The following is a 27,988-nucleotide window of genomic DNA, read 5'->3' as shown; positions in this document are numbered from 1 at the left end:
TGCAAATGACACCATTCCAAAAGCTCTATCTATACACCACTATCCTCTCATTTTCTCTGCTCTTTCTTCTGAAAATTACTGCGGGATGTAAGGGCGGCATATGCCATATGTCAGAGTACATTCAGCTTAAAATAAACTTAAATAAGAGCACAAAATAACAATAAGTCACTTCTGTTGTGGCTGAAAGGTTCAGACACGCTTTTTCTTCTGCTGCAGGCCACACGCTGACTTGAGTTTTACAGTGGGAGTCATTTAATTATCTCCCTCTATTTTTGCTCTCTGTATCTGAAACGCTTCAAAACACATATTCATTAAGTCGCAAGTGTATGAGTGTGCATCTTGAATCTTCGTCCAGTACTTGCAACAAAAAAAAAAAGAAGCAAAATGATTGTGAAAGAGAGTCTTCCTCTTGCGGACGTGGAAAAACGATTTGAACGGAAACACAAATACGCAGAAGACCTGGACCTAAATGTCAGCCTGGGAACTTACATCATCATGTGTAGTAGTACAGTTAGATATTAGGAATTGACATCCAGGTATTTGCCATAAATTCGCACTAAAATGTGGTTCAGATTCAGGGATAATACCTATGGGATACATTAAATTGCCATTTAGCAGCAATTAAACTGGATCAAATGGTGTGAGTGGTTTCTTCCAATTATTTTACATGTTAAAATAGCAAGTTTACAGTTCAGCTGTGTAAAAATATATATCTTTTGCTACAGCTAATGAGAACAGAAGAATGCTCCTATTCGTTAAACCAAAAATAATTTGTGCCACAATGGATGTATACAGTGAATATCCCCTCTCTTCTTCTGCTTGCAGTGATAACCTCATGCCAGCATTATTAAAAAGTTCATACACTCCCATAACAACTTAGATCTAAAACTGAGACCATTGAGAGAGACCATTCTATGTGGTTGGAATGGTGTTTTTTTCCACCTCAAGATCAATATGAGTAACTCCCAGTCTCTCTAATGATTCTACTTTGTTTTTAAATGAAATCAGATACTGTTTGCTATGCCCAAAGATTGCATATTTTGTATATAATGCCAAACATAGATCACATCAGAATAAAATCATCACCTAAAAAAAAAATTGGCATACCTTGGTCCCAACAGGCTTCAAACTCTTCCAGGAGTTTAATGGTATTTTACAAATTTCTAAAACATAATCGAACCTAGAGGAATATTGTTTCGATTTCTACAGATCTTCATACAGTAGAACACAGAAGGCCCTGAAAAAGTGAATTAAGTGTGCTCTAACCTTGTAGACTCCAGGCCTTATTCCCAACGACACTACAGACACCAGTGTTTCTTTAATTATCTACATCCACCCAGAGGGGAGACATGAGTGAAAACTTTTGTTGAACAGCTAAGATTGGATCTGTCAGCACTCTTCTCCTCCTCAGGTCATCTTCAATAGGTGCCTGCCAGGTTGGGTGGTGTGTGAATGAAATGAATACCAATACATCTCTGAGTGTGTTTATGTAGCACTCTTGCCCAAGGTGAACAGCTGCTTGACCCTTAACTGAGGCTATGAGGAAGAGGTAATGATTTAACATTCAGGATGTGCTTAACTGATATCAGAGAGGAAGTTCTGTTCTGTCACTTTCATGTGATCAAAAATGAACCTGTCATCACTTCCCCTGCTTTAAAAGCTTTGTTATAGATAATATGATGATATGTGCTATAGACTGTGTGTGGTAAATATTGCTGTTGCTACTTCACCTGTGCAACTGAGGGCATAGGAAGGTAATTACAGTAGTCATGTAGCCTACGCAGGGGAGTTACAAGTAAACAGCTAGAGGCAAGTTAGGAACCGAGGAAGCTACACACATATTTAACTGTGTGTGGGCACCTGTGTGTTTTTGGTCCAGTCGTTTTTATATCATGCATTCAGTGCAGCCGGAGCTTGTAGGTTTTCTTACATCTATATACAAAGAAAATGCCAAATACATATTCCATTGCAGACCTTTTTTTTTTTGGAACCACCACTCGTTGAAAATGACTTCAGATTCCCTCAAGTGGCCTTTTTTGTTGTTCGCCTGCCACCATACTTGTGCACACGCACATTAACGCTGAGTGCGTGGGTGACCAAGTGTTGCTATTATGAAGCTCTCTCCTAACAGCTAATGAGAAGGGTCATCAAGTGAAGAGTCACAGACACAAAACTTGAGAGATAGTGCTCTGCAGGGGGAAGGCCAACACTTCCTCTCCATCAGAAGTCTCAAGTGGTCTTAATGCGATGTAATGTTGCCAGTACAGACTCTGTTATATTGGAGATGTATGCGATGGCCATGAGAGAGAGAAGACACCATAAATTAAGACATACATTTCATTAAAAATTGCTCATCTACCCCGATACTCCTGGAAACACTGTTCCCGAGTCAAAGTGAACTAAGTTGACAGACAGCCAAAAGAGATGATCTGTCTTCTGTCGTCCAGCTGCATTAACAGCTGGCTGTGTTTTTGTGAGTGTGCTCTGGCGCGGTGCCAGTCGGCTGCTCACCGTAGCCGTGTGACCTCTTCATGTGGTGTTTCATGTTGCTCTTCTGGGTGAACCTGATGCTGCACACCTCACACTTGAAGGGCTTCTTTCCAGTGTGTTTGACCATGTGAACCTGCAGGGCGCTCTTCTGATTGAAGGCCTTGTCACACTGACTGCACTTAAAGGGACGTTCACCTGCATGAAAAAAAAACAAACCAAAAAAACAGACCCACAGATTATTTATCATTCTACTGGTGTTGCAATGTTTATTTGTTTCCATTAGATTGCTGCTGTCAGCTTAATCGTGATGCACAGTACTTTGGTATAGAAAGTGCAAATAAATGTCACTGCAGTGGCAATTATTGGAAATAAAAGCAACATTACATAGAAAAACAAGTGTGTTGCTCAATCTTCACTTTTTAAATGGTTTGTGCTGCTGATATTCACTCTATTAAGCAAATAAATTAACTTTGCTGCCCTTACAGAGCATTATACCCAATGAAGTCAGAGTAAAAAGGTATGCAAATGTTTATTTACTGTCACAAAATGCATTTAAAAATCTATCTGCTGATCCATTCAGACCAAAAAGAAACTTAGTTTACAAGTTAGAATAAATACAGCATCTTAAAGCTGGTGAAGCAGAGTGCATAATCTCACAATGTTGAAATCATTCCCACCATCCACTTTAATTTGGCTACATTCACAGCTTTCACCGCCATGGGGTTCTGCTAAAACCCATCAGCTAAAACATCACACAGCATGCAGGACACACACACAAACACATGCCTAACAGTAGTTCATATACATTTCTGTTAGACTGTGCTTTGTTATTGTGATGTTGAGAAAATGGTGTTATAACAAAAAGAATATTGTTGATTCACGAGGCACGCTCTCTTATTAAGCACGAGGTATATGAGCAATATTAAAGGCATTTTCAATTAACCAGAGTTTGACTTTGTAGTTTAATTAATAATCAAATTGCAATGTCAATAATACATTTTCAATTATTACCTTCACATCACTGTTTGTGGAGACTCCAATCACTTCATTACTGCTGGTCCCTACAGTATATGCTTCTTCTTTATTTATTTATATGTGTGTTTTGCTCAACTTTGTACTGTTATGGCAGACACACACCAAAGTGTTGTTTATTCTCTCCAGCCAGTGGGGCTCTGTTGGATTCCTTCTAACATGAAAGCTGCAGTATCTTACATAAATCACTGCTCTTTGTGCTCACACACTTGAATGCTGAAAGAAAACTGGAGTCACTTTTTCCTTGTCAAATCCTGTTTCTACACATAAACTCTAAACTATAGATCAAAATATTAAAAAAAAGCAGCAGCTCACATCAAGCAAAACTGAGGGATGGAAGGAAGACCTAAGAGATATTAGTGGAAAACATTCTACTTCTGAATGTTTGGTCCAAGTAACTTTTTTCAATGTTGCCTAGAAACAAAAAAAAAGAGAAAAATTCTATTTAAATGGTAATGGGGCAATAAAACGCCTCCTCTGTGTACAGTGAGGGCTGGTGCTCATGTCTGGCTGCTTAGGATTTCACAGACAGATGAGGCATTCATAGCATTCGGCAGTTTATTAGCTGAGTCTCTGTGACACTGTTCACACCTAGTGCTGATATGTGTTTTGGGTGATCCGTTCACAAGTGGACAGCTCCAAGTGCGTCAGTTCATACCTGGAATAAGAATGTGTCTCCATGTGTGACCACTTGTGATTGGATCTCACTTCTCTGCTCTATGTGCAAATTAACACATGCATCATTTCTGTTTGACCAAATGCGACCGAATGCTGTTTAGGTCTGTTCATTGTTGATTTTGACATATTGCACTTGTTTTTACTTTTTGATGAGAAAACAAAGAGAGTTCCTTTTTACCTGTGTGTGTTCGGTTGTGTCTCTCTAGCTGGCTCCGCTTGGCGAAAGCCTTGGCACAGGAAGAGCAGTTGAAGACTCTGGGTTTCTGGGAGCTGGGTGACGGGCCCGGCTGGTGCACTCGTTCATGTTCCTATTGAGAAATCAGAAAAAAATGTATTGTAGCATTACAGTCTAGCACACACGAGCTCCCTCTACAAGACTGTGACAGAGACATTGGTCCATTTTGCTCTGGAACACGTCATTTCAACTATGAATCGAGGCGTCTGGACAACTTAATAACCTTTCCTAACGAGACTTTGATTTGACCGTGTGTGTCTTTTGATTTTCTCTCTTGTCCTTCCTTTCTTCTATATGTCCAAGATTGTGATTAATGTGCTGATGAGGACTGCTGAGGAAGAAAGTGTCATTTTTTTGTCTTCTTGAAACTGATGTTACATAACCTACTGTAAATTAATTACTTTTTATTCTTTTTCTTTTTCAAATGAAAATATTTTACAGTTTAGAGTCATAAAACTACATATGTAAATTGAAAAACACTGCCACTTTTGTGTCTACTGAATGGCGACAAATTTGATTTGTATCATCAATTATACAACAAGTAATACTGCTATACACTGTGGCACTGTGTTAAAACTACAGCAATGATTCAATCATAAAGACACATTGCTGATAAGACAGTGTGTAAAATTTAGTAGCATGTAGCAGAACAGACTTGGTAGAAATTGAATATTCATAAGTATGTTTTAATATTATTTTTATATTGACATAGAGAGCAAGTCTTCTTTCACAGAGTCTGCCATGTTGCACCAAAAGGGACAAACCAAATACTGGCTCTAGAGAGGCCACTAAATCCTACACACTGCTCCTTAAATTACCATTATTCTACCAATTGTGACATACTGAACAGGATATATTACATCTGAACATCTAAAAGGTTACAAGAGTCTTGGAAAAAAGAGGAGTGCCTTGAAATACTGTATAGTAATAATATATGAATCATGAAATTCAAAACAGGACTATGGTGGTTATGGTTAGACCTTTTTTAAAAGGTGAAAGACATGAATGACTAATCCTAATAATGTTTTGTAATTGAATATCTTTTGCATCACCTTGTCGAAATGGAACTGTGATAGCAACGCACTATGCTGGCTAACATACTGCTACTACTGTTTCAAACCCACTGAAGTGTTACACTGAACAAACACACCTTTTTTAATCTTAAACTGATTCTGTAATATTTATAAAACGGATAAGAACCTTGGTTCATGACGAACTGAAAGAGCTGGGACATGTAATCATTATGCTGTTGCCAATATTGAGCCTGCACCCTGAGCCTCATCTCAGACAAATATTGCAGAACAATGCAGACGGGCATATGGATAGAGACAATAGCACAATATGATTCTTTATAGGGCTAAGGAAGGAGATAAAGTGTAGAGAGTGTGTCAATATGAAGGCAGTTTCTTAAGTGTCTTGACTGAGTTTGGGAAAAACATTAGAACTTTTAACACACAACCAAATAAGAAAACACTCTCTATTGAACTGTCTTTCACTGTTTAGCTGAACATGTTCTCAATAAAATGTGGCGGGGTTTTCTCAGGTGCAATAGGAGCGAAGGTAGTCAATTAAGTGCAAAGGTAACAACAAGCAAAAATGTATTAATTACAGCGATTTCTTTTAGGTCTAAATTTCTAAACAAAACAAAAAACAAACATTAGTAGAATGTTGTTTATATATTGTGGTTATGTATGCTTAAATAAATTACATATAAAGTGTATTTGTGAATTTTTGAGAGGCAGATGTTTCTGTGCTAAGCTAAGCTAAGCAGCTGCTGGCTAGCTTCATATTCAGCATACAGGTCCTATTTTGGTGGGTGCGCAATGACCACCACAAGCAGTGCTTCAATGGTTGGTGTCTTCCTGACTTTGTTCTACCTTGTCTGTTGGGTACTTTGGTGACGAGTGCACAGTGTACAGATGAGAGGAGAGATACACACAGGTGGGAGATCAGATTCATCTGGTGACCCTTTGGTGTGGCGCGACCCCTTGGTTGGGAACCACTTGACTAAACTTGCTTACTGTATATAAAGTAATGTAAAGTAGCTCCAGCTCCAGCAGCTACAACAGTAATATGCTGCTCTAACACTGATGCTTCACTATTAATAATCTAATGATGTCATATATAATAATATATCAATCAGAAGGACCAAACCACTACTTTTACTGTAATACTGCATACTACACCACTCATAATACTGCAGTACTTTTACTGTAATACTTTAACTACATCAAGCTGATAATACCTGCAGGATTACATGCAGAACATTTAATAGAGTGTTTTTACATTGCTGTACTGGACACTTTTACTTCAGAGTACTTACTCAAACACTGCCTTCTTTTTCAGAGTGTACAGCTTGCAAAGAAATGCCTAAAAGTAATTTGTGTTCTCTAATTATAAGGCCATTGTTTTGATCTAGTTATAATTAAATAGTCAAAGTATTATCCACAGGCAAACCAAATGAAAAATAACAGTCCTATCAATTTATCTTTATTAGCAATGATAATTTGAAAAAAAAAAAAAAAAAAAAAAATCAAATCAACACCCGAGTTCTCATTGCAGACTGATGAGCCGCTTGGGGCTCGGTCACTTTGGCTATGAAATCCACTTAATCTGTTATTATTTCTATGAGAGACAATTACTGCGCAACGTGTTTAGGCACATTTTAAAAAGTAAAAGCCTATGACATCACAGTCCCTCCTCACAAATATGACATACGGAGTGGAAATAGCTTGTGTATGAAACCATATCCTCCTTGTGCTCTTTCCTCCTGATTTGAGAACCCTGGCTTATGTGTTTTGAGTGTCTCAACCACATGAAGAGCACCACCAGAGGAGTGAAGCTCCTCTTCATAATTCACTTGCAAAACACCTCTCAGTGTGAGTGTTTTGTTTTGTTGTTGAGCGTGACAGTTTATAAGAGTCTGTCTGAAATACCACTTGAGGAATTACCCTTGTTTTTGCTTTCAATTGTGGAGACGGCGCTTTGTTAATGGTAGCACTTTTCTCACTGACCCTTTGAATCATTGATTTGAATCATTTTTTCAGTCTGAGTTAGACGCACTGATGACAAATAGTAAGATTCATGTTGTAAGAGCTGATGAATTATTTTGATAAAACCTGGAGAGTTCTATTCATCGCTTTTACTCATTTATATACAATGGCTACATTCTAAATTGAATAAATGGCCAGTTTGTATCTACAGAGGACAATTATCAAAAATATTGTAAAGCTATATTCAAACTGTATATCATCAGAGTATGCTGTGTTAGCATGTGTTCTTACCTTCAGGTGTGTGGCTCTCTTAAAGGCTTTGTTACAGACACTGCAGACATGGCAGCGGTCCTTGCCGTGAGCTTGTCGACAGTGGCGGCGCAGCGTGTTGGCATTCTGGCACACCTGATTACAGTAGTAACACTGGTTCCGATTCTCAGCCTCTGTCTGGCTGTCTTTTCCACCCTTATGGCCATCGTCAGTAATCTGGATCACGCACAAAAAGACAGATTGGTAAGAAACATCTTCACAATTACTCAAAAATTTCACAGGATCAGTTTAATGTTTTCTTTCTTACTCTTGCATCATGCACAATAAAGGCTTGTGTTGCCTTGTTTCCAAGTTGCCAAAATGTCTTACAAGTCTAAAACTTGGACAAATGATGGTGCATATTTCCACAAAAATCCAAAGTTATTTGATTGATGGATTGATGGATGCATTCAGCCTCTGAGTTCAATTCAAATTGATGTAAAAAGCAAGTGACAGACATTCACTATCTTGAGACAGATAATCCATCACAGTGGATTATTCTGTTGTCATCTTAAATGTTTGCTCAATTTCTCAATGAAAAAACGTTTCTCTGATTCTGTTTGACAGGTCCTGCCCCCCGATATGACAAAACATGACAAACACACTTACGTTATATCCATTATCCGACACTCCGTTTGAAGATTGGGAATGGTGGCTGACCAGTATGACCTGCTGTCCTGAACTGGCTGACTGCCCTGGTAGACCAGAGTCATTCAGCACTGCGGGAAATGTCTGACCCTGAGGATGAAAAAAGATACTTTAGTATAGCAACTACATGATGTTCATATATTTCTATTCTTCATGTTTCTGCTGTAGAGTCAGGCAATCTTGGGAAAAACACAAGTTGGATATGAGATACACGCAACAGCTGATTAATTTGATATTGGCTCACATGCTAAATAAAACTAAACCAAAACTATGCATTGTCTTACCTGTGCATTGAGGTTTAGAGTGACACCGTCCAGCATACCCTGCGCATCAGCCAGAGTCAGTGTAACACTGCCGTCACTGGCCACGCCTCCCGTTGACATCACTAGGCCCTGGGATACAGCGGTATGTGATAGGGTGGTGCTTGGTGGCAGACTGGTGACTGACAAGTGAAACAGAAACAGTAAGGTTAGAATGACTTGAGTTTTTAATGGCGAGTGTAATGCAAAGGTGATTGGCCATATTCCTTTTGTATCTAATAAAATCAAACCTTCAAGCAGGGATCATGCTATGTTTGCCACAGTTCAAATGCACTATACGTTTGGTGAGCTTTAGAAACTGATACCAGCACCAATATTTTTGATATAAACTGACAGTGGATGATAGTGTGGTTTATTTTATTGTTAATCAACAGCTGTAGTGATGTAATACAACTTTAACAAAGTGTCCTTGTAAAACTGACCACAACCAAAGTCCTTTCAGTGTTTAGCTCTCTGACTAAAACGAATCATGACATTTTCATTAGTTTTGGTCATGGAGGAGCCAATATTATATTAGCGGTGAATAACACTGGCAGATGTTTGATTTAAATGAAACAGTTTATCTGTACAGTTTATATCAGTCAGAGCGCAGGTTGAAGCATATTAGCATACAGAGTGATGGGAATGCTTCAGTCTAATAAACAAAAACAGAGATGCTCTCAATGTCTCTGTGAGGCAGTGGGATTGTTTTCTACTTGAGATGAGAGAGAAGGGTAATGAAGAGAGAAGCTTCAATCAAGCCAGTCCACAGAACAATCAGGAACCCATCTGTGATGTAACAAATCATATGTTTTCACCTCCTGGCACACATGCTTTTTAAAAAATCATGATTTGGATAGCTATCAACAGCAATTATTAACTGACAATAATTCACACAGAGGCTTTTCAAACTCAAATGTGCACCACCTTGATAGAAGCATTTACACTACATAAATGTGTGTAACACTGATTAGCTATACCTAATATTATGCAGGTCCCCCTTGTCAATGCATGGACTCTACAAGACTTCTGAAGGTGTCCTGTGGTATCTGGCCTATCATCCTGGCACAAGTTCATCATTTGTCCTTTCCTTGGACCATTTAAGGTACTGACCACTGCATACTGGGAAGACCCAACAAGATCTGCTGTTTTTGAAGAAGCTCTGACTCAGTCATCTAGCCATCACTAATTGTTCCTTATCCAAGTCGCCCATTTTTTCCTGCATCCAACATCTCAACGTTAAGAACTGACTACTCACTTGCTAATATTCACATCACCTGTCAGTGGGTCTAATGTTTTGACTGATCGCTGTATAAATACATTTAAAGACTAATTTTCTTGCTCTAATAGTGATGGATAACAAAGAAAACAAGGAAATAATTATTTTTCATGTGAAATTACAGAATTCATACATCATTTTCTTCGTATTTCTCTGGTGCAGTGTCATCGAACACATGATTTGATAGTGACATTCATTTGCAATCGGTCTTCAACTGGAATTTATTTAATTAAGTCAAAGGGCAAACTGGAAATCTCTGACTTACAATGAGTCTATTTTGTGTCCTGTTACTGTATTTTTTATTAAGTTATTTTTTTACCAGTCCCCATGCAGCATATATAAATGTATTCATTTTAGCACATTTCATTTAAACAGTCTGATTTAGCTTACTTTTATTTAGTACTGAGGCAATGCAAGGTTCTCAGCCACAAAAAAATTAATAAAGAGTAAACTCGAATTTATAAATAAATACACACAGCAGCTTATTCATTCCCTCGCATGAATTATGCTGGTAAGTTACAACAGATGGTCCATTGTGCAGTCCATTTTAAACTACATTTCCTCTTCTGTTTTGTTCTCTTTCTGTTCCCTGTGGCTACACCCAGCTGACTGTGCCTGATGCTACGGAAAGGCTTTGGTTACAGCTGGTGACGTTCACAACTGGAGGTTTTGAACTTGTGAGTATGTACTCTGAATTATACAATAACACACAATTCTGAACTCGGATGTTTCAGAGACAACCGGAATCAGCTATTTTTATATTTCTGTGAGATGTGTGTACCGGGGTAACTCAGCCTTGAAAGTCTATCTGGCAGCTATTTCAGCTTTCCACGTATGTTTTGATGACTAGCGGGGGAACACACCTGAGTATTGTATTTCATTGATCGAGAGACTGTTTGAGCCTCTTCATCACTGCTTGAGTTTTATCCTGGGGCACTATGATTTCAAAACAAGGATAGATTCACAAAATTTGCTAATAAAAATAGAATAAACTGTAGATTGGGTCTCCCTACCATTATAAGACTTTGTGCCTTAGTGTTCTTTCACAATGTCTAAGCTGAATTAACAGAAGAAAATCCATAATGAGAGTCTCTACCATGTTTTGGTGTCATTTAGAGGAACAATGCCTCTCACCTCTGCTGTCTGTGTTGAGTTTAGCCGAGGGCAGGACACACACACACACACACACGCGTTAAGTGATAATGTATTACTTGACTTGACAACAACTGCACTGAAAGGTCAAAGTATTTTATTTTATCAAGTGAGATATTACTGAGTTTATACCGTGACTTTGTTGTAAAATTCACTGTTGATACCCTAGAAACAATGTGCAGTTATATTTAAATTATATTGTATTGGGGTTAGGGTAAGGGTTATTTAAAAAATAAAAAAGTGTAATTCTGTATGCAATTCATTCATTTTGTAAAATATTAATTCAAGAAAGCCCAAATCTTTAGTAATGATAAAGAACCAGTAAGAACGTGAACAGGTTTTTCCGATGGCAAAATGGGATTAAATTGTCAAGCACAGAATTCAGAAAAATTATGATGGAGAACTAGGAATTCTGGAAAAAATAAAAGGATTTCATTAGAATTGATCAAGTTAGCAAATCCTGTTTGCTCCTAGCTTCTTTAGTAGTTTGCAGATATTGTGTAATCGTGTGGTGCTGATCTAAACCAGCCTCTATCCTTTGATGCAGGTACATGCTCCCTTGTGTGGTTTCTCCAGCTGCATTTCTTCCCCTGTTGGTGTAACTTGGATTGGAGCCCTAGACAGTGCATCTGCTCTGACTACATTCTTCCTGTATGTGAAGTGGAGCAGTCGCAGTCTGAGTCTTAGAGTTCAAGAGGGCAAATTACCAAGGGCTCAGCAAAGAGATGAGAGTTTTGTGGTCTGTCTGTACCTCTGGAGTTCCTCTGTAAAGGTGGAGTCAGCAATTGAAAATCAAATCAAAGCAACAGGGGGCATCATCAGAGCAGCTGTCTGTGACGGAAAGACAGTCTTCTATCTCCAGCACCCTGCTGAATGGTGATGAAGCTGGGTGATCTCAAGAAAGAGTGACTGTGACCAATTCACATAGAAAGCATTTTGAGAGGCATTTTTTGACGTCTGTAACTTGTGCGTGACACAGAACAGATATGCTTCTTTTATTAAACGTAACAATCCACACTGAATCCTAGACGTTTATTAAATGCTAATACCTCTTGATGTATAGGTGTTTTGAACCTATTAACAGTATCATCATAGATTGATCAAGGCTCACAGTCTGTTGTGAGCTTGCCTGTGGAGCCAACATGCCATCTATTTTGGTTCAGTAAATTTCTGCTGTCAGTAAGCCTGGTAAGGACAGTTTGGACGGCTGCTGGCTGTCTCCTGTAGCTGCCACTGAGAGACAGCTGCTTCTGTGGACAGAAATGCTGAATACAGGTTGAGTGAGCAGTGGGGAGGCTGTAGAGAGGGGGGTAGTAGGATGGACTGATGATTTTTTTCCCCCTGCTTGTGGTAATGTGCGAGAGGAACTGCTATGTTTCTCTTTTTTTAAGCTAGGCCAGTCAGTGTCATTGACTTGGCAATGTGTGTCAATGCATTTGAGTAGCATAGCTTCTGAAGGAGCACAAATAGAGCAGTTTGCCATTGCCACGTTGATTTGGGCTTAGCCTTTAGAGTTGGTTGATGCCAGTCAACAGCTGGGCATAGTAATTGCAGTGCCTCAATTGCCTGCAAACCAATCAGGGAGGAAGCTAACCTTTGTATCACAGACACTTTTGCCTTGTTGTCTGGCCCTTGTATTCTAAGATGCCACAGAATTGTTCTCTCACCCTTAAAGGGTTGTTGCTCAGTGCCTTTGTTGCACTTCCAGCACAGTTGTTCAGAAAATACACCAATGCTATGACACACTTTTGGAACTCCTGACCCTTGCCTTGGGCACTTGTTCTTGTTTGACTTTCTCTGTGAAACTTTTTCTTGATTTTCACCATGACCACGTTCAAGGTTTTTTTCTGGTCTGTTACTTATCTCATGGACAGTGTGTTGCTGTTTCTTGATTTCTTCATGTTGTCTGGTTTTTAGGACAGCTTTTCGCCAGTGTTAGTTTACTATCCATCCATGGTGTCTACCACTAACCTGTGCATAATCGTTTCCTCCAGCAGTTTGCTATATTGACAGTGTCCTGTGAAAGATGAAAGATCCAGTTGATTCCTCTGGCTCCTGGCATCTTTTGTTAAATCAGACCATTTCCCTTCATAGATCACATTATGTTTGCAAATGAAGTATTTCTGCTTCGATTCTGCTTCATTTAAGCCCAGCATGCTCAAAATGTCGTTAGCTTTATCACCCATAGTGTAAATTAACTGAAGTATTTGATATTCTGTGTGCCTTTCGTTAAGCCCAGCGGCAATCCAGAACCTTTTGTATCGACTAATCCAATTGGGTCAACTAGAAAAGTCTGAGAAAAACTTATGAGCTTATGAAGAACAAGGACTCTACTGTTTTTTGTTCTATTTTGATTTCTGTCTGCTGCACTACAGTTTCACTTATCTCTGACTGGAACTTACTCTACACAATTGTCTGTTTTGTTTTCCAGAAATGTTTATCTTTAGACCTCCGATGCTATTTGTGACGTGGCACTTCTGACACCATGTTACAGAATATATTCATATACTGTGAAATACTGTGATCACGTGTACTGATGTACTAACACACGGGTATCCTTTTGGCCTCTTTATTTAACTTTCTGTTTTTTCCCCCTTGAGCAATTTTCCCTATATCTTCCCCTCACTCATATATACATACATTCCTATGTATATTCTATCACTACAACAATCATGCATGTAACGGCTAAGCATGTGACCTTCACTCATTCACCTCATGACATTTCATATCTCCTTTGTTTTTGAAGTACCTACAGATTATTGCTGTTTTGGTGATCTCTGCTCTTCACTAAAACAGACAGAGATGGCTTTGTGTTCAGTCACATCTATAGAGAGAGAGAGAGCAATCCTTCGGCTAATGTTGCTGTCATTTGAACCAACGAGAGGTGAAACTCTGCCTACGCACTGTCTCATTCTTTATGTTGGAGCCAATTTAATTGCTTGCTGCAGTGAAGACAAGGACCTTCCACTTAACGTACGTGCTCATTCCACCGGATATGTGGCAATTCAATCAATTCTGCTCAAGTGGGTCATTGCGGGTGATATTTGTGCAACAGGGAGCTTGTTATCTACAACTTTGGTGAAGTTCTATTTTCTTTAAGAGGTGGCCTTGACCGTGGGCCGAGTGGTGTTATGAATAAGTTTGGCAGGTCATCAAGATTGGTTTGATGCAGGTCAAGAGAGGCTTTTTGTGTGCATTTATCAGACTCTTCATCCAGTGGAGATGTGTTTTCCAGTAGAGTGAAAGAGAAGGGTTAGTTTCTGTGTAACAGGGGTTTTCTGGGAGGCTTTTCACAGTCACACAGTGTTTAAGAGACATATCATTCTCATGTTTACAGAATTGGGGAGTACTACTGCACACACGAAAAAAAAGTTAAAAGTATAAAACTTTTTGTAGCGGCAGAGGAAGCTGTGTGAAACCTGATGAAACATTCATCATTTTCAATTGGGCTTTTCAGTAAAACAATCCTCTACCTGCTCCTAGATAGAAACACACATACAGCATGACTGCCAATCCTAACCTGACATTCCAGTGTTGGCGGGGCTGTGAGGTAGCAGGTGGTCGTTGGTGATAGTCAAGGTTGCACTTGTGGGCTGGCTATTGAGTGGTGATGCCAGTCTGACGCTGCCATTCATCTCTGCGCCATTAGTGTTGCTGTGCTGGGGGAGCAGATCTTGACCTGAAAAAGGTATGAAAAAAAAGCTACTTAGAAATATTATATTCCATTTCTGCATAATGTCCACTCTACTAAATGTCATTAAGTTCTACACACTGCAACTTTAAGCAACTAAAGTGCTACTCTGCATATCTCCCAGGTATGATAAAGTTACACAAATCAGAAAAAAAAGTGACTAAAAAACAAAAAAGAATATGGCTGACATATATGAATAGTTAGTTATTGCCATGGCTTAAAGGATATAAATCACAATAAAATAAATACATGAGAATTCTGAGCGAAAGAAAGTCCAGGAGAAATACTCCACTGTTCCACTCATGCAAGCAGGGATCATTTATCCAGAGAAAGTAGTACAGCCAGAACTCCCCTCTGTTCTGAGGATTCAGTGTACATCCTCTATTGATGTACCTTACAAGCAGCTGAAGATGATGTATGTGGAAGGTGAAAATTGGGTTTATGAATAAGGTTTATCGCTCATAAAATCTAATACTGTGGCTTATGGTTTTGATTTGAGAATTGGCTTCAAAATGAAAGAAAGGGCTGTGCGTTATTACTAGGTCTGTCCCCCCCTCTCTGCCTTCAACTGTTTTTGTCTGAGTGAATAAATCAATAAAATTGTTGTGGAATCTTTATCTGTTTGTTCTATTATTGATGTATTGTTGGTGGGCCTGCATTGTATGAACTGACCCATACCTGATATGGTGAGGGTGATCTCCTGAGGGTTTCCTGCTGCATTGCTGGAACCAGAAGCTGAGGCCTGAGCCTGAACCTGGGCTAGAGCTTGTGTCAGGCTGGAATTGTTAATGGTCAGTGTGATCTCCTGACCTCCGCTGCCTCCGGCCACCAGTCCAGAGCTGCCCATGACATGGCTTAAATCCTGAGAACCTGCAGGATCCATGGGAAAGCACGGATCAGTTATTCATAGATCATAATAGAAAGCTAGCCATTTTTCTCAAGGCCCTTACACACACAAACACACACACCTGCAGTGTCCTGCTCAGAGAGGCCGGACATTGTGACCTGAGCAGGTGTGATGGTGGAAGGCTGCAGGGCCAGGCTGGTCAGTGGTTGGAGGACGACATTGGCAGACACAGAGGGGTCGGTGGTGGTCATGAGCTGGCTGCCAGAGTGGGAGACGAGGCCAGTGTCAACGCTCAGGGGTTGAGAGAGGAGACCGCCCTGTTGTAAGGTCTGCTGGAGGAGGGCATGGTCAATCTGGAAGAGAATGTATTACTTACAAAGAGGAAGGTGATGATGACACTGACTATTATGACAAAATATCAGAGGATATCAGAATAATGTTGATACATGAGCCGAGCCACTTCCAATATTCACATTTTAGATTAATTAAAAAAACTAAATGGATATGGACTCCGGTTTACAGATGAGAAGTCTTGAAAACAACATTTCTATTTATTACTTCTACAGCTGACTGAACAGAAGTTATCACATGCTACCGACAGCTCAGTTGAATCTCGTGGTGCTCTTGCAGGATTGCAGGTTCTCTCTTCCTTTTCTATCTACTTTAATGCATACACACTGGCATCAATGATTGTTGTACTCTCAGTAAATGCATTGGAGAAGAAGAACAAAGAAGTCTTTGTAACTACAAGGATGACTGTTGCTTAAATGTCCTTTGATGTGAAGGACTACTCCACCGAAGCTAATCATGCATAATCTGAAATCCATTTTGCAAAAACTAATCTATCAAGTAATTGAGTGGAACAGCTTGGATGAAGCAACATACACCTTAGGACTCATTATAAAGTGTGTTGTTTCAAAGTTCTCTCATCAGTTAGATGATGAAAATGAAGAATATGACAACACATAAAGCCTGTTGATAATATTGGGGAAATATGTTCCATTCTTTACATAATTAAAGCCTTTTTATTGACTTAGAATGAGTGCAATTAAAAAAAAGGTTTGAATTGATGAATTACATATCACAGGCACAATAATTTGGCAAGCATCTGTAGGGTGAAGTGGTACGAGGTCACACAGTAGCATGTATTCACAGACTACTCGTGTGCATAAACTTTTTTGACTTATATAAAACACGTAAAGGAAAAGTTTAAAGTAGAAACCATTTTACAACGTTTGCTTTTAGTAACCAAGTGTATACCGTTCCATATTAAAACTAAAAGCTGACACAGTATGCATTATTATACTCTGTAATGCTAATATTGTATGAATCACTGAGTAGGACGTGTGTAGAACCTGTAGTGTGATGTTGTTGATGTTGCTGGGGTCGATGCCAGAGATCTGGACATTGGGGCAGACCAGGTTGGCGGGTGTCAGCTGGAGGTGGATGCCTTCCAATGTGGTCAGGCCATCGGACAGGGACACAGTCAGATCTCCTGCAGACGCAATGCACACACATGTACAAACTCCTTGATATGTCATATTTTGATGTTAATACTCGACAAAACACCAGAGTTAGACTAAAACTAACCATCCTGGCAGCAGAGGGACTTCCTGTGTCAACGTGTGTTTAAATTTTAGATGTTGTACTGTTCAGCTGAATCAATTATCTCAGTTACAAAAGTTTTATCATATAACATATAGCCTATAGCTGTCTGTCTTTATAGGAAGGGTTATGGAATTTAAAAAAATACTTCCATACTATCATGACAATGGAGGCAGATAAGTAATTTTTCATGTAGGTCGAAGACCACGTGATGTACAGTACAGTATATGCATTGCTAAGCTGCTGAGACACCACAGTGCCCTGATGGCTTCTGCTGGAGCGAGAACATCCCTGAAGCAAGAGTACTGAATATCTTATGAGTAAGTACAACTAAAAGACTTAGAGGCAACAAAGAAAATCCCACAACGTATTCAGTCTTTTCTCAAATGATAAAATGAGAGTGTTTGTTTTTTTGGTGTAGAGGCTTGGATGCAGTGAACATCACTCACAAATGCAGAGACAGAGAAAGAAAAGAGTGAGTCTTAAGCCTGAAGAAGAAGAAGAAGAAGAAGAAGAAGAAGAAAGCAATGAATGAAGAACATTTCATGGCCAACTCTCAACTCTCTATGCTCCAGGAGCTGTGTGGGAAAAGTAACTTCCTGCCATCTGTTTTGTTGTTCACCATTCTATACACAATTCCAACATCTTTAATTCTAACTAATGAACTCTACCAGTTTGAGAAAGTACATGGTTCATTAAGAAATCACAGCTGCTCCATGAAAGCCATTTAACATTAACGTGGTGCTATAAACTAAATCCAATAAACATTTTTGTATTAATCTGTTTAATGAAATCAGAAACCTTGCAGATATTTTAATGTTGTGGCATACAAAAAACTATTCTTGAGTTCAAAAGAGAGCAGATTAAACTTTTCTACTGAATGCCATGTCTTTAAATGATTAGTTTAGAAGAAGCCATAAAAGAGATTTCTAAAAAATATCTGCATATGTCAAGGCTTGGTATAATTTCCTTCATACAAAAACCAAGCTGTTTTTATTGACATTTCAAAGGCACACACAGCAAAACCTCCATTGCTCGGCTGATTAAGTGTGAAAGCCTGTTAGAGTAGGCTAAAAGAGATATTCCTTCTTTGATATCTGGCTTTTTTATGTCTTCAAAAAATGCATCCTGGCTACCAGGCAGGAGTCAATGGTTGGAGGCTGATCGGTGGATTTTAGATATGGACTAAACACAGATAGGTCTTGAAAATGATCAAATGGTATCTTGTGAATCGGGGGCAAAGGGAGTACAACACAAGAGGTGGTTTAATATGATAAAGCACCGTCTTCTCCTCCCAGCATCAGCCTCGGTCTCATCAGGCATGGCCCTGTAATTCATCCTGCTCTGCGCAGTGCTGTTGATGCTGCCAACTGATTACTGAGAGGTTGATACTAGAAATAATGATCCCTACAGCATTTCAGTTAACACCCACAAACTTACAGCGTGTTAATCAATAGTCCGATGTGGCTGTCAGAGCGAGAGCCAAATACCAATAAAATGTGTTGCTGGCAGTTCATTCGTAATGGTGCAAAGTGACTATTTGGGATAATAAAATTTAAGTGCCTCAGTTTTACTGCAAAACAAGAGCCAGGTATTAGACAACAGCTTGTCTGTGTCTAAACTGCTAAAATATGCTAATTTATAATCATGATTACATCAAGTTGAGGCTGTTATTATTTGTCTGAAATGACATTTGATTATTCCTTCTGAAATGTGAGTGAGATCAAATTAATGATTTGTAATTGATATGTCATTTGATAGCCTAATGTTTTATACAGGTAATATTCATACTGATTACCACAGTCTCAAGTATTTATAAAATGATTTTTGTTTGTTTTTTTAATTGCTTGTAGTGAATGACTCTCTGTGGCCGAGTTGGGTGAACTGTGAACTCTCTGACCATTACCACACTGTTGTTGAATTATTTGCTTGTTTCAGCCTGACCCACATTTCATTTTCAATCAATGAAAGTAACAACATGTGTGAGTCCTGTCCTGTCATGCAGTGCTTTTAGTGCAGTGGGCCAGGCCACGTGAGAAGAGCTGGTGAGGAAGACAGCCGTAATAGTAGTGGTGTTTTTTTGTTGTTGTTTCAATTCAATTATATAATTACATTTGGAATCTTCATTGACAGCCCTACTTCAAACCACTTTTTAATCCCTACCTGACATGGAGGCAGGCAGGATGGCTTGTCCCACCAGTCCTTGTTGCAGCAGGTTCTGGTCAAACTGTCCCGTCAGGACTGGGTTGGTCGGAAGGTAAATGCTGGAGTCAGAGTTAGAAGTTTGTAGCAGACCCACAGACTGCAGAGCCTCTGAAGCTGCCGTCTGCTGGCCTTGGCCTGCGGCCACAGCCTGCCCCGTCCCTGAGTCTTGACCCTGGCCGGCCTGACCTGCAGACGACGAGGGTCTCTTGGACTTGCGGCTATCGCTGTTGGACCTGAAATGGCACTGGATGTGGGTTTTGCGATGTCCGGATGTTCGGAAGCGGAGGTCACAGAAGGGACATTTGAAAGGTTTGGAGCCAGTGTGGAGGCGCATGTGCACCTTTAAGCTGCCCTTTGTAGAGAAGGAGGTGTTGCACATGTGACAGCTGAACAGTTTCTGACCTGCAGAAACAAGGAAAAAGTGAGGTGATCCATCAGAGCAAAAAGCTATATCAGCTTATTGTCAGAGGTCCTTGCTTTTACTAATTCTTGTTGTTTTGTCTCTCATTGTCTAATACAGGCAGTGTTGGAAAATTTCAAAAGTTCAAATTTTAAGTTCACAGTTCCAAAAATGAACTAGTACATAGTTCTTTTTTTTCAATATGTTGCTGCAAGCTATTATTTTTTTAAAGTGATTGCCACAGCCCATATAGAACCACAGACAGCAATTAATTGATCAGTTTTAACACTGAAACAATGCGTCAGATTTCAAAATAGTTTTCTGTAATCTTACGAAGATGCCGTATTAATGATGGAGGCAGGTAGTGCTGCTGCCTTCATTTAAAAAAACAAAATGCTTTATTGAAAACGTACAAAAATAAACAAATATGGCAACTTTCATTGTACATTCATTGCAACAGTATGAAGAGATTGCTCAAAGTATAATATACATGTTGGTGCTTCAATATAATAAAATAAAATAAACATATTAATAAAATAAACATTATCAAATAAATACAGTAACATAATAAGACAAATAAACAGTGATTTCACAAGGGGGAATTAAGATCAGTTTCATCTATCCATTTCAGTGGGGAGATTCTTTAAATTGTCATATCATTTTTGTGACTTTAGACACAGTTTTAGAGATTTCATGTACACTTTAAATTCATTCATGAAGACAATAAATGTAGGGGATGATGTCAGTACTCTATTCTTGTGGATAAAAAATTTGGCTAGACATAGGATTACATTGCAACAGAGTTCATCAGTTTTGTTTTGCAAGATCATACCAAAAGTTACATCATCTCTAGAGATAGAAGCTGGAAACAATAAGATTTTTAGTTTGATTCATTTGTGAATATTAAGCCAGAAGTGCTGCTGCCTTCATTTGTTTTTGCCTCTGTGCTTCGCATTTTGATGATGCATGCAGCGGTGCGACTCTGTGGCGGCTGGTGTTGCCAGACTGGGTGTTTTTTCTGCTACATATTAAGGCCTGTTTACCGTGTGTTTTAGGTGGGTTTTCTATGGAAATCTGGCACTCTCTTGAACGAAGTTAAACTGTGAGAGAGCGCTGTTCACAAATGCCAGAATGAACACGTTCACAATAACTTTCATCAGGCAGAAATACAGTACGTTCAGTTCACGTTCACCCAAAATATGAATGAGTTCATGAACGCTCGTTCATTGACAACACTGAATACAGGTATGTGATGCAATCATCTTGTCTGGCGCAAATATCAAACAACTTACTACTTATTAAGGGCAGCCCTAAGGAGTCTGTAATCAGGTCAGGTCATTTTAAGCTTTTCTTTATCTTTTTCTTCAATTACAGTGGCTCACAGCATTACAATGCAGTTAAGCTGGAAACTATTACATAATGCAATACACAAGTGACCCAAGCTGTAAAATATACGGATATCACTCTCACACATGATAATGATTTTATTATCTAATCTCTCATCTTGGCAATACGTAAATTAACCATTTCCTTTAAGTAATCTAAATATGAGATTCCATCATATTCTCTAATTTTTGCAGATCTTGTATGAAAAAGGTTGGGCTTTGTTTCAAATATTGAAATGCTCCAGTAGTAACTCTGTAAGAAAGTAAAGCGACCTCAACTTAACTAAGCAACAACTTGTAGTGGTAACATACTGACCTGTGTGTGTCTTCACATGGCAGTCCAGGGTAGATTTCACTGTGAAACTCTTTCCACATTCATCACACTTGTAAGGTCTTTCTCCCGTGTGGATCCGGATATGCCTAGACATTAGGAAGATTGACAGATACATAATAGAACAAAGCACACACACAGATTAAATGTTGAAGAGAGAGAGAGAGCACATGAGTGCAACTTGAATTTTTTGGTATAAACAAAATAGGATGAGTGAAATAATGGGAACAGACAGCACAATACACGGCTTCTCCGATGTTTACTGGTTCATAATCCGGAGGCACTCTTCCATCTCACGCCTTTAGTTCCCAATGAGGTTTTTTATATGAGACTCAAAGAACGCATAAAGGCGCTCTGACTCCGAATATGAAGCATCGGAGTAGTTTGGGAGTAGAAAACTCAAAGTGTTTGGAGCTTAACAGGTCCAAAATGAAAATGAGATTTAAAAATATGTTTATCTGCACCTGTGAAATCGTCCCTCCCGAGTCAGAATGTTTTCACATTTTTTGAAAGCCAATTACAGAAAAGTGACCTTGTGCATTATTTTCTGACTTCTGTCATTTTTGCACTTTTTTTAAATTTTTATTTATTTAGCAGTAGACCGACAGGAAACATGGGAGAGAGAGGGAGGTGTGACATGCAGGTCAGGACCTCGGACCGGGATATGAACCAGAATCGGCTGCGTATATGGCATGCGCTCTAACCACTCGACCACCTGCACGCCCCACTTTTCATTTTTAATCAGGAAGTTGGACACATAATCACCTTTGTAAATTGCATTGGGAAATTGGAAGACCCATTAATACTAATGCTTTTAGTAAGTATGTTTTATTTATATGAGTGCAGCAGTTTGCACAAATTGGTGTGTGGGAAAAAAGTTCTATTCATATAACAGAAAGGTGGCAACATCTTTCATTTGTCTGTTTGTATCACATTATAAAAATACACTGAAGGTAAGTGATCGTGTGGCAGATTGTAATACAGGCGTGGTATTTACCTGACGAGGTCGCTGGGCTTCTTGAAGCTCTTGGGGCAGTAATTGCAGCAGTTGGCAAACTTGGGTTCAGTTTCCAGCTCCACAGCTTTGTCTTTGATCTCGCTGATCCGATCCCTCTCAGCCGCCGACTGGGCGAGGATCCGCTCTGACACTGAGGCTTCCTCGCCGGGATCCTTTGCCAGCTCAGCTGCCTGCTCCTCAGTGAAAGTGATGATTTCTGAACCCAAACCCCTTCTCTTGGATGCTTTTTGGTCCCCTTCATCATCCTCCTCCTCTTCGTCAACATCTTGACTTTCCAGACCTATAACTGTGAGAATTGGGGTTGAGTTTGTGGGTTACACTATGTGACTAGACTTTAATCTTAACAACTAAAAGCCTTTTGTCCATTCATTTAATAAAAAGACAAAAACCTGTTAATGTTAATCAACTGTATGTTAAAGATTCCCTTTTATTCTCTTTGTTGAATCATTGTCATGTTACTAGAATCTTCGTAGAACCTCTTCCTAACTATAGAGATGCTATGGAATTGGAATGGACCGGTGTAATAGGGTTTAACAACAGCTTTGCAACAATTGAGAAATATGACAAAATACCAATTGCAAGAACAGTGGATTCATGCTTTATCCAAAACACTTCTCTGGGTGAAATACTGACAGAGATAGCAGCATCTAATGGATTTACATTCAATAGTATGGTAAAATGTGACTATCTCAGAGCAGAGTTTTTGCTAATCTCCAGATAAAGTATTGCTTGAAACATGACCAATGAGTTTTGACTGTAGCTTGAAGTTATACTTTAAAAAACAAGTCCACTTCCCGGGATTCCCGGGGTATTGTTTCTGTTCCCGAGATAGAAAATGTCTCATTTTCGGGAAAAATATTAATTCCTACTGTGTAATAAGGGAGTGACATGTAATGAGACATCCAAGTGATGTCTAGGTGTCCTTACTTCGATCCCCCACAGCGTGCTCCTTCTTCATGTGCTTTTTACACAGCAGGCTGGTCCTAAAGCTCTCGTCACACACGGAGCATTTGAAAGACTTGATGTGGATAAGCATGTGACGATTCAGGCTGCCGTTGGTGGTGAATGAGGCGTCGCAAACATTACAATTGAAGGGCTTCACTCCTGTCAGCGGAAAAGGCAGAGTTTCATATTAAAAACTTTGTTTAAACAGTTTTAACACAAAAACTTCAAGAACATAAAAAACCCCAAAAATTATGAAGCTGGAGAATTCTGCAGTTGTTCACTGCTACCACGTGAAGTGTTACTTTTTTCAGTACTTAACTTATATTTTGGATGTTCTGTGTCTAATCCTGCACTAATTTCATCCTTAAAATACAGACCTCTAATGACTTAATCATCTTGATGTTTTTTTTCTCTCCTACTTCTTTTTTCCACTGTTTCAAAAATCATCAGTTGCAAATTTGCATCTAAAACTTTTTAATTTGTAATTTTGGTGTAAATGAAAAACAAGGCCAGATGTTGGGAGACAATGCAATGAATCACAATGTGCATGTTGGAACAATTGATTTGATCCTTTATATATTCCAATTATTATGAGTGTGTAATATGTAATGAAATTTGGAGGAGAGATTTCTAAGCATCTGCAGACACTCTGGCATACAGCAGCCTAACCTGTGTGTGTGTTGAGGTGAGACTTCAGTACTCCTGCTGATACAAAGGCTCGTCCACAGAGGTGACATCTGTAAGGTTTCTCCCCGGTGTGGGAGCGCACGTGCTGCTTCAGATGGCTTGACTTTTTGAAGGATTTATTACACCAACTGCACCTGAAGAGGGAGGAAATTAGTGTCATATTTGTACCACTGATATTATACCAAATGTGAGGCTGAACTGACGGGGGAATACAGTGTGAGAAAAACACAGCTCAGAATATGGGTTTTCTCACAGGTATACCTTCAGACCAGGCCTTGTTTTTTCTTGGTTTCCTTTGTTGATTAGCAAGTGGGATTCGTCAAAACACCACAAAACCCCAAATGATGTAACCTAATGTCACCTCCTGCGCACCATTCAGGTATAAATGATCAGCCTACTGCTGACAGCAAAGAGTCCCACTGTTACCACGGCAGCTGGCAGGTGAAAAAGGTTTTGTTTGTTTATTTGTTGTATTGGCAACTGTTAATTACGCTGTGTGATTTAACATTCTGAATTCATCATGAGTAAAATCCTTGTCAAAAGAAGTTGGTGAAGATGGGTGCAACTTTGGTATTTTGAGAACAATGGCATAAATTGTTGAAAAAGTATTGAGTCTAAATGTTAAATACTGACTTTATTATTGGGACTGATTCAGCAGTGACACTAATAGAGTCTCATCTAGTAAAATATGCTTCACTGACAAGGTTTCTCTCACCACAGGGTACAACCAGCTCCATGTTTACCATCCATCATGACAACACCTGCATAAATATGAAGCTGATGTCAAGGAAAACGCCTGCATGTGTGAGAATGATCAAATACTTATTCTTCTTTTTTTTTTTTTTACTATTCCTGACCAGATTTCTTCTTGTCAGGGTTGTACAGCCCGGCCAACCATGAAATATCCAAACACTGGATGACACAAGAGGATATGAAGTTAATTATTTCAAATGAATAAAAAAAAACATATTTATGACTCACCACCTCTCTTTTCTTTTCTCTTTTCTAGGTGTGCAATGAGCTGAGAAGTGCTGGTAGGTCTGATACATAGATGGAGAGGTAGGGTAGATGCCCGAGATAGCTGGCTAAACAAAAGCGCATCTCTGGGGCACGCTTCTAGATGATACAGCTCTATCTGGAGTTAAGCGTGAAAGGAAAGATGCTGATAACACTTGGTGAAGTTAATAAAAGCATTCTGAGTGGTGTAAACAATGCTTTCTATATTTCCCTGGGCTCAGTGTTTGTGATGGTGCCTATCATTAATCTGCTTTGAGCTTGTTTTGGAGGGGGGGGGGGTTATAGAGTGCACAAACACATTGCACAAACTGAAATGTGGGAAAACTAAAAGACAGACTCCCTACAGCAAAAATACAACTGAGTCTTATGTTGCATTTCAGACACAAAGTTTACAAAAGCAGTAGCCAGTGGCAGTATGAAAACAAATGTAAAGTCATCATCACCCAAGGTAGCCCTCATTAGCCCTCTGACATAGAATCTGACATAGGGATAGAGGGTTTTTTGGTTGAAAGTAAAAACTGACCAAGAGAAAAGATCAGAAAGAGAAAAAAAAGATCTCTGCAGCAGCGAAGGCTCATCAGACCAGAGTGCTGCAGTGCAATCAGGTCCAAATGGTAAGATGAATAGACAGTTTTCCAAACTGCCCTGAAAGTACTGACAGAGCATGTAAAAAAAGATTTTCTGGTTTGATGAGGCACAAATTGAACTCAGAGTGCCTGGGTGAAAAACCTAGCACTGCTCATCCCGTAGTTATACGTGTCTACAGGGAAGTGTGTAGACATGGCAGCATCAAGCAACAGCAAGGCTGGATGAGTTGTGTGGATGGCAGGGATGATGGACAAAGAGAAAATAACACCAGAAAGGGCAAAGATTTGCTTTTTGGTACAACTGTAATCACTCAGGAAAGACAACCAGAGCGGCTTTGGGAGAGTTACAGAATTTCCTAGTGTTGCAAATTGGAGGAGAGACCTCAACATCACAGCTCACGAATGTCCTTCAAACATTTTGACAGTTTGACAGGATCCGTTAAAGAATAATATCAGAAATTGTCTTGGAGACAGAAGACTTGGAGCTGTAAATTTATCACTACTGGCTCTTTTGGGTTGAAAAAAGGGCTTGAAATTCAGAAGCGTGACAAGGTGCGAGCACTTTCTAGAGCCGCTCACACAGACATGGACTCAAACAAACACAGACATAAGAATTCAGAAGTGAACCTGTGAGCTCTCTTGATGTTGTCTTCACTGTCGTCCTGGTAGTCCTGCGTCTCTGTCGTCAGCTGCAGTTCTGCTTGACTGCTCTGCTGAAGAAGCCCATTTGTCTACATTAACAAGGGCACAGCAACAAAAGAATAAAAGAACAGTTTGAGATTTTATACAAATACTCTTATTCGCTTGAAAGGATCATTATCAGGATCGTATCATTTCATGAGACAGTCAATTAGTAATGGTAAGGTAGGCAAATGTTTGAACTTTGAACATAGGCAGGCTTTCAGTCTTTATACCAAATCAGACTAATCACCTTTGCACACAGACATGAGTGCTGTATGGATCTTTCTAACTGGAAGCGTGTTTCCCAAAATGTCAAACTAACACACTGTACAGTGTAGTGTTTAATAGTCTCCAATCTGCTCTTTAAAATATGAAACTATTCATAATGTGCAATTTGAAACATTTAAAAACATTTTTTTGTGTGGATAAAATCAAGCAGCTATCCAGTGTCCTACAAAGTCATTGATGAAGCCATTAATCAAGCTAATATTTGCATCAATTGGCATATTAACTATCTGTAATCCACTGTGATGTAATTTCATGAAGATCGGTTCTTCTACCATCAATTAGGGTGTCATGGTACACATTATTCAGGGTTCAGTATGTACCTTGGTTTTGCGGTCATGGTTCTGTTTGATTTCAGTAAAGCAGGAAAAAAAGTAAAGTAGAAAATAATATTTTGGTATTTGGACAAAACTATGACTTAAACTGTTTATTTTTGCTGCAGTGGAAGCTATTATTGAGACAATGGAAAAAGAAAACAACTATTCTGGTTCTTGCATGGAGTCAGCACACCTGCTGACAGCTGCTTTGTGCTAATGCTGCTCTAACATTGATGCTTTAGTATAAATAATCTAATGATATCATATATAATATCAGTCAGAGGGACCAAACCACACACCTGAGTGGTGCACTGCTATAATGCTCCCGGTGAAACTAATGCTCCACAGTTATTGCTCTGCACTTCGGAGTAAGTGAATTAGTTTGGGTCATGAAGCGTATTCTTTATACAACTGCACACACCAAACCCTAACGTCCATACTGTGACACTTCAGCATGAATACATGTACCATTACACCCTTAACATCAATATACAAATTATTGCAGCTACTTGCTCCAAATGTTATTGAATTATCTGTAAGGATAGGCTGTGTTGAAAAATCAAGACAAAATCAATAATATGTATATAATAATCTGTATACTGGGAATGTTTTTTTTAATCAAGTCTGAGAACAGAAGAACAGGTGAATGGAGGTAACAGCACACAGAGTGGCGACTCACCACCTCCGCGCTGGGAACATGGAGCAGATTCGGGGGGTGATAGCTGGATGACAGGGCCTGAGACTCCAGAGTGCTTGAATCTTGCAGCTGCTGGACGGTGGAGAACTGGGTCTGATTGTAGCTTGATTCAGTGATGGTGAAGCCTGCAAGTAGCCAGCAGAGAAAATTCAGTCTCATATTTTGATCTTATTCC

General features: G+C 39.3%; 1 protein-coding gene across 2 annotated transcripts in view; it reads right to left on the bottom strand.

Annotated features, from left to right (window-relative positions):
* Positions 1-27,988, bottom strand: part of LOC128366557 (zinc finger protein 236-like) — a 55,548-nt gene that overhangs the window by 1,220 nt on the left and 26,340 nt on the right. For both annotated transcript variants that reach the window (XM_053327294.1, XM_053327295.1), the window contains exons 16-31: positions 27,796-27,938; positions 26,461-26,564; positions 24,212-24,363; positions 23,525-23,701; positions 22,577-22,883; positions 21,565-21,668; positions 19,422-19,865; positions 17,009-17,148; positions 15,775-16,006; positions 15,485-15,676; positions 14,636-14,794; positions 8,670-8,827; positions 8,347-8,475; positions 7,720-7,914; positions 4,379-4,508; positions 2,512-2,685 (exon numbers count right to left, since the gene is read on the bottom strand). In XM_053327294.1, the coding sequence (XP_053183269.1) occupies positions 2,512-2,685; positions 4,379-4,508; positions 7,720-7,914; positions 8,347-8,475; positions 8,670-8,827; positions 14,636-14,794; positions 15,485-15,676; positions 15,775-16,006; positions 17,009-17,148; positions 19,422-19,865; positions 21,565-21,668; positions 22,577-22,883; positions 23,525-23,701; positions 24,212-24,363; positions 26,461-26,564; positions 27,796-27,938 (2,940 nt within the window). The remainder of the gene's footprint in view (positions 1-2,511; positions 2,686-4,378; positions 4,509-7,719; positions 7,915-8,346; positions 8,476-8,669; positions 8,828-14,635; positions 14,795-15,484; positions 15,677-15,774; positions 16,007-17,008; positions 17,149-19,421; positions 19,866-21,564; positions 21,669-22,576; positions 22,884-23,524; positions 23,702-24,211; positions 24,364-26,460; positions 26,565-27,795; positions 27,939-27,988) is intronic.

Source organism: Scomber japonicus, chromosome 10 (assembly GCF_027409825.1).
Source record: "Scomber japonicus isolate fScoJap1 chromosome 10, fScoJap1.pri, whole genome shotgun sequence".
Lineage (NCBI taxonomy): Eukaryota > Metazoa > Chordata > Actinopteri > Scombriformes > Scombridae > Scomber > Scomber japonicus.
The sequence above is the reverse complement of the archived record's forward strand: the minus strand, read 5'-3'. Positions and strand labels throughout refer to the sequence as shown.